Source organism: Puma concolor, chromosome B2, assembly GCF_028749965.1.
Source record: "Puma concolor isolate L17-30 chromosome B2, mPumCon1.1.hap2, whole genome shotgun sequence".
NCBI classification, from domain to species: domain Eukaryota; kingdom Metazoa; phylum Chordata; class Mammalia; order Carnivora; family Felidae; genus Puma; species Puma concolor.
The window spans coordinates 28,713,368-28,731,933 of NC_141671.1; the positions used below are offsets into that span (position 1 = coordinate 28,713,368).

The 18,566-nt window shown below is 35.1% G+C and overlaps 1 protein-coding gene across 3 annotated transcripts in view; it reads left to right on the plus strand.

Moving 5' to 3' along the window:
* Nucleotides 1–18,566, plus strand: part of EXOC2 (exocyst complex component 2) — a 275,073-nt gene that overhangs the window by 52,509 nt on the left and 203,998 nt on the right. For all 3 annotated transcript variants that reach the window (XM_086706457.1, XM_086706459.1, XM_086706458.1), the window contains exons 3-5: nucleotides 4,044–4,220; nucleotides 6,435–6,561; nucleotides 17,880–17,993. In XM_086706457.1, the coding sequence (XP_086562583.1) occupies nucleotides 4,044–4,220; nucleotides 6,435–6,561; nucleotides 17,880–17,993 (418 nt within the window). The remainder of the gene's footprint in view (nucleotides 1–4,043; nucleotides 4,221–6,434; nucleotides 6,562–17,879; nucleotides 17,994–18,566) is intronic.

Consider the following 18,566-nt stretch of genomic DNA (forward strand, 5'->3'; position numbering starts at 1 on the left):
CATTTGTTTTGTTTCTTAAATTACACATGAGTGAAATCACATGGTATTTGTCTTTCTCTGACTGACTTATTTCACTTAGCATAATAGTCTCTAGCTCTATCCATGTCATTGCAAATGGCAAGATTGCATTCTTTTTTATGGCTGAGTGATATTCTGTATATGTATATCTTCTTTATCTACTCATTAGTTGATGGACATTTGAGCTGTTTCCATAAGTTAGTTATTGTAGATGCTGCTGCTGTAAACATTGGGGGCCATCCCTTGGCTTGTCTTAATCTCCTCTAGAACTTAAAAAAAATGCTCTGGGCTGCTATGTCTCAGTCTAAAGATGGAGCCTAATCATCTTTTTGAAAATGCAAATAAGTGTCATGTACAGCCAGGGTAGAGAGCTAATTGTAAATATAATTGTATGGTCAGTTAGGATTATTTTCCTGTGAACTCTGAAGTGCATTCAGAGTAGAGGTGCATTCAGAATGAGGAAGGGAGAGGCTTCAGTATATGCTACTGTGCATGTATATGCCAGTTTCCCATATAAACTTTTCTGGATTCAGACATTCTCTGGACTCTTCTTAATTTATGAGGGACCTATTGGTAAAATACTGGAGATTATGAGTTGGAATTTGTTTTTCTTGAATTATTGGTGCAGGTTGACAGATTGTTTTTTGGCCATCTGGAAAACTCTTGGAAAAGAGAAAGTAAATTGGAGCTCAGCACTATATTTAATAACTGATTTTTGTACTTCCCAGCTAATTCTTTTCACTAGTGTTATTTAAATGTCTTATTTTGTATTTTTCTCTAGCCATGGTTTTTGTTTCTCCAGTAAACAATATTTAAATTATTATTCTTACGAAGATAGTCTTATTTAACTTTTGTCTTGGTTTTTTGATGTAGCTCATTTTAGTTTTTTCTTCATCCAAAGTAGAATAGTCCCTAGAATGCAGGCAAATAAACCATACAGATGGAGGTTATGTCCTACATTTTAACTGGAAGCTCCCAACATGACAGTTACTAGTCTATGTAAATTTTAATCTTGCTTTACTTCAGGCAGTGCTGTTCTTATTTGACTAAGTGTGTATACTTTTATAAACCTCACTAGTTCAGCTTTCAACCTGCCTATGTATTGCCAAGAAACCATTTTATAAAAAAAGCAAACTTAACCTGCTAAATAATTTGAGTGTTTTTAGCTCAGATGAAGTCTACACTAGCCAAGTAAAACATTATAAAAGCAGTTTATTTGAAATTCTACAGGTTACTTAAAAAAAAGATATTATATTGTATGAAGCAGATTTCTTAGCTTGCAGTGACTTATTAAAAATGTTCTTAAGAAATTAAGAAATCTTTCTTACTATCTTATTTAACTTTTATGACATTTAAAATGATCTATTCAAATCTATGTTTAAAATTAAATGAGGATTATTAATTTTTTTTTTTAGTTAAAATGCAGAGCAGATATTAAATCAGAGAAAACTTTATAGCAGCTACAACTAGATGAATAAACTTATTCTGGGTAGTTTTTTTCCAACTTGTGCTTTCATGGATATCATTCATGTTTGTTCATCTGAACATGTTTTTAGGCTTCCTGTCAGTATATTGGAAAGCTAATTCCATTTCTTAATTTTTAAAAAAGATTTATTTATTTATTTATTTATTTACTTATTTATTTATTTAGAGTGTGTGAACGTGGGAGTGGGAGAGGGGCAGACAGAGAGGGAGAGAGAGAATCCCAATGTGGGGCTGGACATGGGGCTTGAGTCCAATGTTTAACCCGGGTGCCTCTCTCATTGTTCAGTTGTTTGTTTTTTTTTTTAATTTTTTAAATGTTTATTTTTGAGGGAGAGAGAGAGAGAGAGAGAGCATGAGTGGGGGAGGAGCAGAGAGAGAGGGAGACACAGAGTCTGAAGCAGGCTCCAGGCTCTGAGCTGTCAGCACAGTGAGATCATCATCTGAGCCGAAGTTGGACACTTAACTGACTGAGCCACCCAGGCGCCCCTCATTGCTCAGTTTTAATCATAAGGTTGTTCTTTAGCAAGGAACCTATATTAGGAATGACTTTATGTTAAATCCTGACATTTATTGTTGAGTAATTTTCCTTTCTGAAATGAGTTAATATTTAAAATGACAAGAATCTTTTTGATAGTATAAACTTTAAAAACATTAACGTATTGACCTAGAGTAATATCAAAATACCCACCATATATAACACTAAAAGTATTCAGTTTATTTATTAAAACTTTTTCCATTCATTTAAAAAATACATAGACTGATTTATGTATGCATAAAAATTATTTGAGCAAATATTCACTGAAGTGTTTCACAGTGCCTATCTTTTCTTTTTTTTTAAGTTCATTTATTTATTTTGAGAGAGTGAGCAAGCATGGGAGAAGGGGCAGAGAAAGAGGGAGAAAGAGAATCCCAAGCAGGCTTACCGCTGTCAGCACAGAGTCCAATGTGGGGCTCAAGCCCATGAACTGTGAGATCATGACCTGAGCCCAAATCAAGAGTCTGATGCTTAACCGATTGAGCCACCCAAGCTCCCTACTCAGTGCTTATCTTAAAGATGGAGAGGAATTCTAGGGGTGCTTTCAATCTCTTAGATTGTTTACATTTTTCAAAACAAAATTGATTTTCAGGAAAGATATCAAAGATGTTCCCATTTTGAAAAAATAATTTTGAATTATGAATGCATTTAAAAATGTGTAAATGCCATTACACATTTAAAGAAACCAAAAGAAAACTTAGTCCTAAAGAAGCCTTTAAATGCTATTATTAGGATTCCATACATGTATAAATCATATAGCTGTTTTAGGGAAATCTCTAAAATTCATTATTTCAATAAATGCATCTTTGAAATGTAGTTATTTTTCTCAATGGTTAGTACAACATTCCTACTAAATAGTGCTTTCATTTTAACGAAGGATGACTTGACTCCTTTCCTACATTTTTTAAACCAAATTTGGCATTAATTGAGGTGTTCCTGGTATCTGAAAAAAAATTGTATTACCAAACTTGACTGTTGAACAGTATAAAAAGTTAAATAATGAGAAAAGAAAGTGTGAAGTGTCTGGGTCTTTACCACATACAGTTCGGTTTACTTTTTCCATAAATATTTATTACATTGTTCTCTGCTTTGCAGAAATAGAAAATACAAAGAAAATAAGTTAGTAGAAGAGCTGGCAGTATGTCCATATGGTGATATATTGTTGTTCTGTCTGGGGTACATCTTCCTCACTATAATCTTTCAGTGCCTCCATATTTGGCTACTGCCTAAATTATAATAATTTACTTGGTATCGGGCCTGAGATGCCAGGCACGAGTTGAGGTTTTGGGAGTGTTGGTTTACTATGAGAACAGAATGTAATATAGTGATAATATCATTAGGGAAACTCAAAGGCACCATGCACTACCTTTATAGGATGCAGATATTAAAAATGAAATAGTAATCCAGTAATTCCCAAGAACATTAACTACATTCACCTGATTTCAAGCTGTGCCTGGAATAAAATATCCTCCATATATGCAATATATAATTTAAACACTAGGAAAAGTAAGTGCAGATTGTGTTTAGGAAGATGGATAAATATATTTGTTTGTAGGGAATGATATATACATTTCTTTGTACACTGTAGAATTTTATATCAGCAACTTTGATTTCTAATAATAGTAATAATTTCCCCTTGTAAAACCTACGAACATAATTTAAGATTCTCATAAGCTGAGTATATGGAATGCCTACACATAATTATTATGGTCATTTTTTTTTTAATCCCATTGGTGTTTGAAGAAATTTAAGTATAATCTAAAGAAGTCTTTGATATTAGAGATAAAAGAGTAGACAAAAATCAATAGAGACAGTATGTTTGCAAATAACATTGGGTATATTCAGTAATAGAAATAACTATTGAACAGGAAATGTTATTTCTAGATTTATTTTCTTCATGGAAAAAACCGGGTAAGACTGACAGAAGAATTGTCTTTTTATGTAACAGACATGACTAAGATCTTTGTTCTTTTGAACTTTGTTACATGCATGCTTTTATTTTCAGGTTTGACAATTTGTGGACATAATTGCCTCCTGACGGCAGAATGGATGTCTGCAAGTAAAATAGTATGCCGAGTGGGACAAGCTAAAAATGACAAAGGAGACATTATTGTCACAACCAAGTCAGGTGGCAGAGGAACCTCAACAGTGTCTTTCAAGCTACTCAAACCTGAAAAAATAGGTATCCATCTTTTATGACTTTTTTCTAAAGAGGAAAATGAAAATACGTTTTGTCTTTTAAAATGTATAACTGGTAGATTTGTATAAAACGTTCCTATTTTCACATCTCATTAACTTAGATTATATTTATTTTGACAGGAATGGGATATTGGTTAAAATTTGCATTACTTTTGGAAACGCAGGTTAGTGAGCTAACAGTAAAATCTAAGGAGGATGGTCATGAGAGAATTATTATCCTAAATTCTTTGTAAAATCTGTTTATTTAACATTTTGCTTTGCCAATTTTAGTTCCTTGATCTTAGACACAGTAATTGCATTTCTTTGTATTATGCAGTTGAGATTTGAGGTAAAATATTCTCCTGATGTGGCCAAATTAGCAATCATATTATCTAAATAATGTTCTTGTTTCCTTCTTTTTCTCTATCCTTTGAGGCCAGTACACAATGTTGCCTGGCCAGAATGTGCCTTTAGCCCTCCAAACTAGAAATAATCTCTCTTTTTTGTATCCTATAGCACTTTATATGTTACTTTTTATGCACTTAACACTTGCTTCCTCAAATTGGTCTGAGGAGTCACTCTGAATACAAATCTGCGCTCTATCGCTACAAGCTGTGGAACTTGAATGCTTAGGTTTTTTTGTGGGTAAAAGTGGAACAACAGTATTACCTAACTCACAGGATTAAATGAGTTAGAGCATGTATTGTATAGTGCTTAGTATAGACCCTTACCCTAAGTAAGTGTTTAATTAATTTATCATTTTAAATTATTCTTCTCATAGTTATTTCTGTGTATGGCCATCTCGCCTACTAAAATTAGGATAGTGTCAGATTCATCTTTCTGGTCTTGCAATGTCTTGTACATGGTCTGTACTTGATAAACATTTGTTTAAAGTAGGGCTTTAAGCTTAATTAAGCTTAATTAAGCTTAAGGCTTAATTAAGCCCAGGTCACATATCTCTCTTAAACTGAAAAGTAAATAATTTTGCAAATTGTTTTTGTTCTCTATCATAAAACATAGAGCTTTTCTACAGCATTATCTTCCTTATATTCCTGGATTTTTTTTCCATACATAAAAACTTAGATAAGGAATTTAAGGGAGAATTAAAAAAAAAAAATATATATATATATATATACACACACACACACACACATATATACATATATACACACATTTATACATGTATATACACACATCTGCACACACATGTATCTGCATACGTTGTACATATATAACATTCCTGTTTTTATTTACTCATTTTTATTTAACATCAAAAATTAAAAATTAAAGCAGGAACTTGTTATCAGTTTTCTGGAGGAACTTAAAACATCTTGGCAGAATCCAGCAATGTCTTATATTTATACAACAGATAAAGACAACTTAATCGAAAGTTTTAACTTTATTCTAAAACATCCTGCCCAGGACCTGGCACAGTATAGGTTCAATAAAGGCTTATCAGACTGAACTCAGGAGTATCTAGACTTGAGCATAACCTCTAACAAAGCCTCTTGTTGAATTCTGTCAGAACTGTGGGTACTAATAGAATTAGTTGGTTCACAAAGGTTCATACAGCTAGAAGTTGCCTGGGATCAAATACCTTCCATGAAGCCTTCACAGCCTCAAGCTACCCATTGGCCCTTTGCCCATTTTCTGTTTCAACCCACATTCAGAAGTGGTAAGCCTGTTAGTCCTATGCCAAAGTGAATGTCAAGAATCTGGTCACATAAAAGAGAGTACCATTTTCAGAGATTATATTTTGTTCACAGTGTCTGTCCATTTTTTCCTGAATATCCTAGTCATTTCCATTACTCAAGCCATGCATTTCTTGGAAAGTGTTTGACTGATATCTTTATATAAAGAATTGTTGGATATTTTTTTGAATTAGCCAACTTAATTATACTGTTTATTTTTTATAAAATACATTTGTTTGAGCAGAACTTTTTCTCAGAGGCTTAGCTTGTCTTCTCTGTTGAATAATGTACAGTGTAACCATGAAGCAAGAGATATTATTTTTGCCATTTGATAGATTTTTAGTGTTTTTAATCAAGCCACAAGCCATTAAAAAAAGAAAACACCCAAAAAACAAACAGAGCTTTTGTGCTGTCAAATCTCTTAAAAATTACCTTAGTGTGCATTTTGTTTTAGGTCTTTAAAAAGTGAAGCAATAGCGAAAGACTTAGCCTGTATCTTATTAAGGATGTGCTCCTCATTTTGGTAGGTATTTTGGATCAGTCTGCTGTGTGGGTTGATGAAATGAATTATTATGATATGCGTACTGACAGGAATAAAGGAATTCCTCCCTTGTCTCTGCGTCCTGCTAATCCACTTGGCATTGACATTGAAAAGTGAGTACCATCTTGCCTTCAGTTTTCTTTATTGCTGAAAACTTTTATATACTTAAGAGTGAAGAGAGTGACACTCCAGAAATATCCAGGCAAGCACAGTTGAAGACATCTCTGTTGTTGGGAGACAAGTTGTATTTCTGAAGCCTTGTCAGGTTTGCTGCTTGTGAGTGTTCCAATTAGTTAAAACTTTTGGTGAAAACTACCTACCTCTTTTATTTTTTTGAATTTACACTTTGTGAAGAAGAAAAGTATCTTGAAATATTTAATAACTAATACTTTTAATGATAGGAGAATGCGTTATCTCGGGTTTGTGAGTTTAAATATTTAGATGGTACTTGAAATCAAAATAGAATTTTCTGGGGCGCCTAGGTGGCTCAGTTGGTTGAGCCTCGGACTTTGGCTCTTGGCTTGTGAATTTGAGGCCGCGTGGGGCTCTGTGCTGACAGCTCAGAGCCTGGAGCCTGCTTCGGATTCTGTGTCTCCCTCTGTCTCTGCCCCTGCCCCTGCCCCACTCATGCTCTGTCTCTCTCTTTCTCTATAAAAAATAAATATTAATTTTTTTTTTTCAAAACAGAATTTTCCAAGTGCTTGATGTTTTGGGGGAATATTTTAGAATAATTAGGCCCAGTGTAGTTTTTTATTTTGTTTACGATCCCTGCCTGTAAGTCGTACTTAATCCAGACTTACTTTCAGTATTGTGACAGGTAAATGATATTTTTCAAGATGTTACCGAATCTGTAATTTTCTATTCTTAATTGCTAGGACAATGTTTAGTAACTTTTATAATTAGTACCTTTATCCTTACATCTTACTTAATCAATTCATCTAACACATCAATCGTGTCTAATTTATTTTCTAGCCTTGATGGTTCTGCTCATGAAGTTATATATTGAGTGTTGCTCTGTAAACACTGAGGGTGACAAGTTAGTTCTATTAACACTTTAACCATAGCTTTAAGTTTTTCTAAGAATGGGGAAAATTCTCTGCTTAATCTTTATATATTTAACCTTCAAGCCTACACTTGAAGACCATTAGTAATTCAAATAGTAAGCTGCTTTTTCACCTAGTGAGGTTTTTACCTCTGGCTAAGAGGAAGGGAGCAAGTGTTTGTCTTGGAATTTACGATGTGTTGAGAAGTCCTCGGGTTTAGCAGCTTTTAGTGAGCTTGGACTGTCCTAGGTCACATCTTTGAAGCTCTTTGGCAGTATGGGTCATTCTGGAGCTGTTTTAAGGATTTCAGTGCTCTATAAAGAGTTTGAGGATCAAGAAAGTCTAGAAAAGAATGGTAATTACTAGCTATTTAGTTGAGCAGTTTCAAGCATGAATAGACTTTGCAGTTGATACTAAGCCTTTTAATAGGCTGGTTCAATACCCTTGAAAGCCAGCTTCTTTCCAAGTCCTGCCACAAAAGAAGTGTAGAGCAGGAGGTCCTATATGATTGTTCTTTCTTGAGGAAAATACAGTTTAGGAGTATTGTATGAATTTTGTATGAGATTGAGACAAAACTTTCAAAGTTAGGATTAAATTGAATGTTTACTATCATAAAATAGATTTTCTTAATTTTCAGTTTGGCATATAACCCACCCCTTCTATGACGTTTTTACCTTCCTAGGCCCTTCCACCTTTTGACCGCCTTTATTATTCCTGTTATTGCTGCTACCCACAAAGGAGTTAGGCTTGAAATCTCTCTAATAGCACTTTTTCATAATACGGGTCAGGATTATTCTTTGCTAACATTGGTAACAGTAGCCAGGAATAATGGCACTTAAAGTTCTTGGCTCTTTAAAAGTTCTTTTTTTCTTTTCTGAGAGGTAATCTAATTTAGTCTAGAGCCAAACTCAGTTTGAATCATAGCTCTACTGCTTACTAGCAGTATGACTTAACTACTCTGACTCAGTTTCCTTAGGTAGAACATGCCGTACCTGTGTCATGGGGTGGTTGTGAAGATTCAGTGAGTGAGTGCTTTAGAAGAGTGTCTCTCATAGCAAGTGCTTAAAAAATGTTTGTCATCATTACAAGGATTCAGTGCTCTTGTATAATACACTGTTCCTGGCTTCGCTCCGTCACTTAGGAGGAGAATTTCTTTTTAATGACTATTAAGATTTCGGGGTAATAAATTGTATTAAAATCTTAAAATAGCATTATGTACATTAACTTAAGTGTTTAAATGGGGATAAAATTAACAGTAGTATTTCTTTCAAGCTCTTACTTAAGTTTCAAATAATAATTTGCTCAGCCATGGGATAATTAAAGAGTAGCCTTTTGAAAAGGTAAAATCATGACTGTCCTACAAATATAAAGTGAACACATTTTAAGAGCATTATTTCATTCATTAATTAATGGGAAATCAAGTAAAATGTTAAAACCAGTTCAGGGGGAATTCCAGAGGGTAGACATAATAGGCAATGAAGAATGCTAACAGATGCAGATGGGGCACTTATACTGCATGGTAATTAGTTACATCTTTACCTGATAGGTATTCCTGGTTGCCATCAGCCCTCTACAGTTTAACTTCTGTGTTTCTAACAGAGTTGCAAAATAGGGACAAAGGCATAGATCCCTATAAGAATCAGAAAATACTGGGAAGGTCCTCCAGACAGTGAAAGGATACCCAATAATCCTTTTGCTTATTTAAAGTCTTCTGAAAATTTTCCAGTAAAAGAAGGACAGACTAGATATAGTAGCAAGCAAGAAAATGAAAGGTGAAAGTAGGAAGAGTTATAGACAACAAGAGAAGAGAATGTTTTTGGCTAGACATGCTTTTTCAGGTTCCTTTTTTATTTTTTAAAGGTACTGCCAGGAAAACCGCATTTATTTTATTGAATTCTCTGACCTCAGATAGAAATCTTATTTTAGAAAAAGAGAAAAGGAAAGGAAAAGCAGATGTTAAAATATTGATGGATTTTATTTCCCTGACTCAATATTTTTCAGATAAAAGTTTTGCTGTCTGTAGAGAAGGATGTACTTTCAGGTTAGAATCCCTAAGAGCATTTCCTTACTGGTTTTTATTTCTGTATGTTAATGTCATTTGGGGGATTCTTTTATTTAAAAGGTTGGAAGAGGATCTACTTTTAATTTTTTTAAAAACTTCGTTAGAGAACGAACACCAGGGTTTTAATTATTACCTGCTTGTTGAAATATATTAATTGAGAAGGTTTGAAGAATTATGTTATAAAATACTGTGGTCCTGATGAATTATCAGATTAAAGTGGTCAGGTCACTTTGGAAGATGAATCAGTTGTTGGTAATTGCATTGTGAATGTTTATGAAATTCTCTTCAGCTGACAGTCAAATGTGCAACGTGGAACAGTGGGGTGTCCTGTAGTGTTGTGGCCAGTTCATCTGAATTTGAAAAAGCGAGTGAGAGTAGCGGAATATAGTTTTCTGGTTGCTCTTTGGTGTGAGTCAGAGTTTAATAAACATTTTATTGTTGTGCCCAGCATGCATCCTGTTGTCTTTCAGCTATGGGTTTAACAACTGGCATTTATTGGCTTCATTTGCCTCCTTAAGTCCTTCATATTCCTAAATTTTTTACTGATGTTTTGCACACATGGTGCCTTGATATTTATAAAAATGTTACCAATTGCTTCAAAAAAGATAACTTCACCTTGAACTGAGACTAGGATTTAGTTGTAAAAAGTGTATATTTCTGATTTGTTATATTGATTGTCACAGATGTATGTGTTCGTTGCACAGCTTAAATTGTAATGGAGACAAATCATTTAAATTGAAAGAGAAGGTAAAACAGGTTCATGTTAAGTAAAAGCCCTCACTGGGTTGTATTTCTTAAAATAAATATTTGTCTAATGGAATATTTATAAGTAATGTTTTTGGACATTGTACATATATGGGAGTGAGGACATAAAAATGAAACTTTGCCCTTGTTTTTATATGGTCTACAACTTTTTTGTGAAATAGTTACATAAGAAAGGCTATCTAGAGTAGTCATTTGATGTGCCGTTTACTTGTTTTATTTCCATGTGGATTTTAGGGCATTGCAGATCTGATTTTCTTCTCATCAATTAGGTTTTCAGTAGAAAGAAAAGGTGACCAGTTTTCCCAGTAGATTTAGAAACCAGGGACAGGTGGAAAAATAATTCTTAGTATGAGTGTAGAAGAGAAAAGCCTTGGATAAATTTGTCTTTTAGAAATTTTATAAAACAGGTTGTGGGCTGTGATACAGTGCCTAAGTTCAGAACCTGTCATGCCCTATCCCCCAAAATAAGAAAGAAAGAAAAAAACAACAGCACACATACAACCAAAAACAAGCTCATAATATTTAATACACCAAAGTGAAAATAGTGATGCTAAAAATTGAAAGCCAAAAGAATTGAGTATAATATACACACACTGAAAAGAACTATATAAGCTTACTTTTACTGTGTTAGCCTCCCTGCCTTTCATCTTTCCATCTGCCAAATCAAGAAAACATGTTCTCTTTAATGCAAACACAGAGTAACACAACTGTAACCAGGCCTCACTCTATGTGAGGTGGTTAGAATTTTTCTCAAAATGATTTTGTTTTGCTTGCTTAAGGGTCATTACTGCAGATTGTTCTCATACTTGAAAGCAAATTCTGATATGTTAAAAACATTCCTGTTTTAAATCTGACCAGTGACTCTGTATACCTGGATCTTCCCATGGCACGGGCTAAATCTTTTCAGAAGATTTAAATCTGAGCTTACACTGCCATCTAATGGAAAGTGTATATTTTAGGGGTGGCAAGAGTTGTCAGCTACTGAAATTGTTTTGATTCATGAACTTGCTTAGTAGAATATGTGTTGCTTTCACTGTCCCAACTATGGTAGTAGATTTAAAGTGTAAATTTAGTTTAAATTACTCAGAATGTACCTTGCTTTTACTGACTTGTTAAGCCATCACTTCACTTGGTGGGCCTTATCCTAAAATCTGGTTATTGTGAACAAACATTTAAGTTTTAACTTTCTTACTTTCTCAGCACCATTGACACAGTGCTTCTTCCTCTCCTAATACTGTTATAAAGACCATTAACAATTCTCTGTATTCTAAAACAGCGCTGCCTTCACTCTCCTTAAATTTCTATCTTTCTAGATATGTAGTTGTGGTTTTATTTTATACCTCAGAGTCACCGGTTCTTTATTTGACAATAGAAGTACCAGGTTCAAATCTCAACTATTTACATGCAATGTCTCTGAGGCTGTTTCCTCACTGTAATATGGGAATATGTTGTTATGACAGTATGTTGTTATGACAATCAAATAAAATGATACTTATGAAAATAGTCTGTGAAATACAAAGAACTAAATAAAAAGAATAACAACAACAGCAAATAACATTTTTGAAAATTTATTGTGTGTTAAAACTGCTAAGCCTTTCAAATGCATTATCTATTTTAATTCTCAAAACATTCCTGGGAGGAAGATATTATGATCCTAGTTATCCAGTAACTGGGACCTTAGAGTAAATAGCTTCTTGAAGGTTATACAGACAAATCTAGCAAACTTCCGAGATTGAACCTAGAGCCTGAGCTCTTAACCACTACTTATTACTATTGCCTCCCACTTATATAATGCTATGAGCCATCTCTGCTTTTTGTAGATATGTTCCCTAGGCATTGTCATTCATTGTGTTTTTTCCAGATCTTCTATTGCATGTTCATTTTGAGGTATTTGTGTAAAGCATATGTTAGGCATATATTTTAGGATCAAATACTGACTCAGGATGCGTTCAGCTATAAGTAACAGAAAATGAAAATTAAGCTTAAACAAAAAAAAATATTTATTTTCTCATAATATACTGAGTCCAGAGATGGTGGACTCCATTGTTGGTTGAGTAATGTCACCCAGATGTAAGGAATGTTGGTGTGCTATTCTGTGGCCCTTACTGTAACACTTTTTTTCTTTGTAATTGTCAAGTGGCTAAAGCAATTTCTGCTATTCAAGCAATAATAACACACAGTAAGTAATAATATAAAAATCTAATATGGAAGCCATAATACACAATAATTAATAAAACACAATAATGTCTAGAGGCAGAAGGACCCTATTTCTTCTTTATTCTCCTCCTTAAAGTTTGGAGACCTTTCCCAGAAATATTCAAGTAGATCTTCCTCAGACATCACTGGTCAAAACAAGATCACTCAGTAGATAGCAAGGGAAATATGATAACCATGATTTGCTTAGGATAATTGATATTTATGATTGCACTGGTGTGTGGGATTGTTTGGTCTGAGGGTGGAGAATGCATGTTGGATCACTACCCAAAATTAGACTTAATTGTGTGATTTGGGGCAAATTATTTGACCTCTCTCTTAGAATTTTGTCATCTTTAATATTATAATTTCTTATTCTTATAATTCTGATTCTTAGGGTAGGTCTCAATACTCTTCTTCCTATTTGAATTTATATAGTAACATTGGTAAATGAGTTTTAATGTCTTCAGTACGAAATCACTGTAAAGTAAACTCAGTCTTAGGGGTGATTATGAGGAGATAGTATTTTGACCAAAAGATCCAATACTTTTCAAACTCTGACTCATTTAGGTGCCTGAAGAAGCTATGTGAATGAGAAATAATAGTATAGTACATGAGAAATGAGATACTAGTAGGTAGATTAATGCTTCATATCTCAGCATAGAATTCTCTTGTAGAAGCACATAGCCTGTTCCAAATAGCCGAAGTGCCTCCTTACCACTTATACTAATTCCAAAGCTCCATTTCAAGATCTTCTGTCTCTTCCTCTCACCCTTGCCCTGCCAGTGGCATGATGTGCCTATGATTGAGGAGATGAGGGTGCAAAGCCTGTGGAAACCTGGCCATGTCCCATGTGCTTTTCTTTATCACCAAGAAACTCCGCTATTAATAATGTGGCCAGGCCCATTTCTGCTCCCTCTTGAGGAGGAGGGCGATATGGAGGTGTCCTGGAGTAGGAGAGTTTCTTAATGGTTTACCTCCTAGAGCCTTACCAGACATGAGTCTTTTATCTTATGATAAGACAAGTTTATTTATATTTGTTGAAATAACAGTTTAGTACATTGTAAATGACACGTTTCTAAAATGTCAGAATTGGGGGCTCCTGTGTGGCTCAGTCAGTTGAGCACCCGACTGCGACTCAGGTCATGATCTCACAGTTCACTATTTTGAGCCCTACATCAGGCTCTATGCTGACAGCGTGGAGCCTGGAGCCTGCTTCGGATCTGTGTCTCCCTCTCTCTCTGCCCCTCCCCCGCTCTTGCTCTGTCTCTCCCCCCAAAAATAAAACACCAAAAAATATTGAAGTGTAAGAATTAGATGAATTTTAAATATGGGAAGTTGTAGATAGCTGCATATTTACATTGTTCAGTATCACCAGTTTAAGCATTTTAACTGTTTAGGATGTGACCTTTTTCATATGTGCTGTGTGTATCCAAGGTTTTTTTTTGTTTGTTTGTTTGTTTTTGTTTTTTTTTTTTTTTTACACATCATCAGCTTTATTGAGGCATAACTGATAGATAAATTTGTAAGATATTTAAAGTGTACATCTTGATGAGTTTATAAATGTATACATTCTGAAAGGATTTCCACCATCAAGGTAACTAATACATCCAACCCCTCCCATATGTTTTCTTTAGCTTTTGCGTGTGTGTGTGTGTGTGTGTGTGTGTGTGTGTGTGTGTGTGTGTGTATGTGTGTGTGTGCGCATGCGCCTCTCGACATTATTTTGTTTTATTAATTATAAGTGGCTGGTGCAGCCACACTGGAAAACAGTATGGAGATTCCTCAAAAATTAGAAATAGTACTACCATTATGACCCAGAAATTCTGCTTCTAAGTGTATATCCAAAGAAAATGAAACAAGATATTGAGATATTTACACTCCCATGTTCATTGCAGCATTATTCACGATAGCCAAGGTATGGAAACAACTTAACTTCATTAATGGATGAATGGATGAAGAAGTTGTATATATGTACAGTAGAATATTATTCAACCACGAGAAAGAAGGATATCCTGTCATTTACAACAACATGAATGGACCTTGATTTCATTATACCACACAGAGAAAGACAAATAACAGTTTTTTCTTTCTTTTTTTTTTTTAAACTATGTTAAGCGTGATTTAATGTCAAACCCATGGGGACTATGCAGTCTCAGCCATTTCACCAGTACATACAACTGCTGTATTTTTTGGATTTGTGTCTGCATTTTTTTTATCCTTTTTTGATGTTAATCCCTCTTCACACTTCTGCTCTGATTATGGGTAGGGAACCCATGCAACCATAATAAAACTACAGGTCTTGCGTGAAGGGTAAAGTTCAGTTTGCCTTCTCAGAGTCCCCTTTTGCTGCTTTTTTGTTAGCTGTGTCTTTAATCTGTGAGTTTGGAACTGACCCTTGTTAGAAGAGAATTTCACATAGTTGAATACTTGATAAAGAATGTTAATAGTAGGGATTTAGTTGATATCAGATGATTCTGTAGTACTTTTTGATTCTGTTAAGATCATTCAACTTTCTGAACAAGCAAAGTGTTAGGACTACATAGAATACCAGTTTAAGTGTCAAAAAGAAGTAAGGTTGACAAAAAAATGTTAGGCATTTCTCCATGTACTTTTCCTTCACACCATAGACAGACCCCACTAATTCATTATGCTTTTCTTTCCAGTTTAGACATATGATCTTTGACACAACACTCTAGACAGACACTGCCCACCAATTAAGGTAGAACTAGGGAGTATGGACTATGCATATCATAAGGAAGTGTTTTTAGTTACTTAGGTAGGGCTCAGCCCTTTCAACTCAGTCATTATATTCCCCCAAAGTTCTAACTTGGAGTCATGATGTACATTTTATTTATAAATGAGAAAAACTTCCCAAGGTGACAGGATTTTATTACTAAGTACCAAACCAGCAAGAAGAATCCAAATCAAAATAAACTTCTAAAAATGCAGAGTTCTCCAGAGTCCTCTCAGAGATTCTGTCTGGTAAAAATGACCAACAAGCTTCTGGAACACATATGCACCCCAAGAAGATTCAGACTATAATCTAACTTTTGGAGCCAGTGAGGAATGCTGTGAGATTGACTTACTCTCTGAATTACTGATTACTGAGGTAATGCCAGCTTGATGTCCATGATTCTCTTAAAGTCTCATTTTGTCTGTTACTGTAGTGCTAAGCAAGGCTTTTTTTTCCCCACTAATTAAAAAAGAAAACATTGTGGGGCATGTGGGTGGCTCACTTGGTTTAGCATCTGACTCTTGATTTCAGCTCAGGTCATGACAAGCCGCACATTGGGCTCTGCCCTGACAGCACGGAGCCTGCTTAGGATTCTCTCTATCCCTCACCTTCTGCCCCCAGCACACCTTCCCCCACCTGCACTCCCCCACCCAGTAAATAAATAAACATTAAAAAAAAAGAAAGAAAATGTCATAGTGAGAAAGGTAAGTGTAATAGGAAATAAAGTGGGTCTCTTTCTATTGACTGACTTACTGACAAATAGATGTTGGATTCTAGATTAAAGTGTAGGGTTTACAAAGGAAATCATAGAGAACTGGTTTTGCTCTTTGCATCCCTTGCCCTTTTAGGGACTATGAAGGGATGAAGGGAGCCAGGAGTGAAGGGGAAGAGTTTATGAGATTCTTTGACAGAAGCTGTGCTAGGCTGTGAAAGGGAGGTATGACAAACATCTGCTTTTCTTTTTTTTTTTTTTAAATTTTTTTTTTTTTCAACGTTTATTTTTTTTTGGGACAGAGAGAGACAGAGCATGAACGGGGGAGGGGCAGAGAGAGAGGGAGACACAGAATCAGAAACAGGCTCCAGGCTCTGAGCCATCAGCCCAGAGCCCGACGCGGGGCTCGAACTCATGGACCGCGAGATCATGACCTGGCTGAAGTCGGACGCTTAACCGACTGTGCCACCCAGGCGCCCCACATCTGCTTTTCTTAACTCATAACTGGGGAGTGTGGCTTCCATGGAGTGTTCCCTGCATTTGTGAAACAGAGATCCTGGCACCTGAGAGCACAGGAACAGTGCACATAGACAGTAGAGGTGTCTGCCCTGGGAAAGATGTTTCTTGGGACAAGATGAGCACCTCACTAGAGAGTAGGCCCCAGTCCATTGTAAGTTGTATGTAAGGTCACTTGTAAGTCAAGGAGCTCCATCAGAGAGTTGTTGTTGGTAAAGATGGAGTGCTGATCTTGGACCACACTACGTGATTTCTGAATTGAGGCTGTGTTCATAATAATGTGAAATCAAGTCTCTCTCAGATAAGAGTGAGTAGAAGTCATTGCACCTGCTCACCTTTTCTTACAGGGTGGTGATAATTCTGCACCCCCCCCCCCAAATGGCTCCCCACAACCCTGAATACACTGGGCTATGAAACAGTGCTGTGTCCCGTCCATATCCCATGAGTTTGGCTTATCCAGTGTATGGGGTTGAGGACCACACTTCAGTCATAAAGGACACCAAGATCAGAGGAGTGAAGTGAAAATGAACATGATGTATGCAAGAAAGTGTAATCCCTTTGAAGTTACTGAATCTCCCAGTTTTGAGGATTAGATGAGCAGAAATGAGTCCTGAGAGGTAAGCAGTTTTGAATCATGGAGAGACTTGACTATAGAACTTGGACTTTATCCTCTACAGATGAAGAGTTGGGGATATGGTGAGGGCTGCTAGCTCATAAGCCCATAACAGGGTTTGCCCATACTACTTTTGCTCTTAGATACAACTGTCTGACTTCCAGCATGGAGCCTGAACTATAGTTAGTATTTAGTTATTATTTGAATGGATACATAAATGAAATGATCCGGAAGTTGACCTTAAAAATGTAGGCAATAAAGTCAGCTACAGATAGGGGATTGCCTGTTATAAGCTTTTCTTAAAATTATTCTAGATATAGACATAGAAGTATAAATATAATTATTTTATTAATTAGCTCTAATTTTTATTAATAGGCTTTAGTATGTTTTAAAACAACTTTCATATAAGTCTTTAACAAAAACCATTTTAACAAACTAATGTTTAAATTTCAGTGTATACAAATTTTGATTTTTATTCATTGAATAGAGAATGATTGCATATTTGGATAGATGTCATAAAGTATCAACTCAGCCTCTTTAAATTCTATATTGATGTAATTTCTGTATTTTAACTAATTTCTTACATATACATTAAGTTTATATAATAAGAAATGAGCTGAGGTGTAGGAAATATATTTTGTATACACATGTAAATATAGACTCCATAATGTAAGATGTATAATTTTAATGGTTTGTAGTCCTGTTTATTACATTAGGTACTCTCGGATGTCTGTTACATTATTGTAGTAATAGCATTTGAAGTATATTTTAAATCTTTTTTCTCCCTTAGAAGTAAATTTCCCCAGAAGGACTTAGAAATGCTGTTCCCTGGAATGAGTGCTGATTTTACAAGTGAGAATTTTTCAGCTGCTTGGTATCTTATAGAAAACCACTCAACTACCAGGTCAGTGGATGTTGGACTATTGTTTCATGTGGTTGTACCTAATAGGATTATATGATACAAAGGGATTTAGGCTGGCCTCTGCCACGTAGGAGCCCTTTGACTTTGGGTGAGCTCATGAATATCTCAGGGTATCTTTTCTCCTATTTATGAAATGTTGTTAATAATTAGCAGTCCCTTGTTTCCTGCCATCTTGTTTCTGTATGATTCATATTTGTGCAACCCATTAAAACTTTGTGGAGTCTCATCTGGGTACCTAAACTGATGTGATCTCTCTCTATTCAAATAACAAAACTTTCAAGTCCTGGTGTAAAATAGTAAACATACTTCTTTTCCTGACTATAGAGCAAAGGAAGATGATTTGATTTATCATTTTGCAAAGACTTGCCTTAAAATTAGCCAAAAATAGTCAAGGTCTTATATCCAAATTAAAGTGCTCCTTATTGTCTGCTAATTACATTTTGCCACACTCTTGATAAGAGTAGGTTTGTAACTTTTTTGCAGCAATTAAATTTAGTAACAGTGTTTGAATAAATGAATGGTTTATTGCTAAAAATTTACATTCCTGAAAAGTTA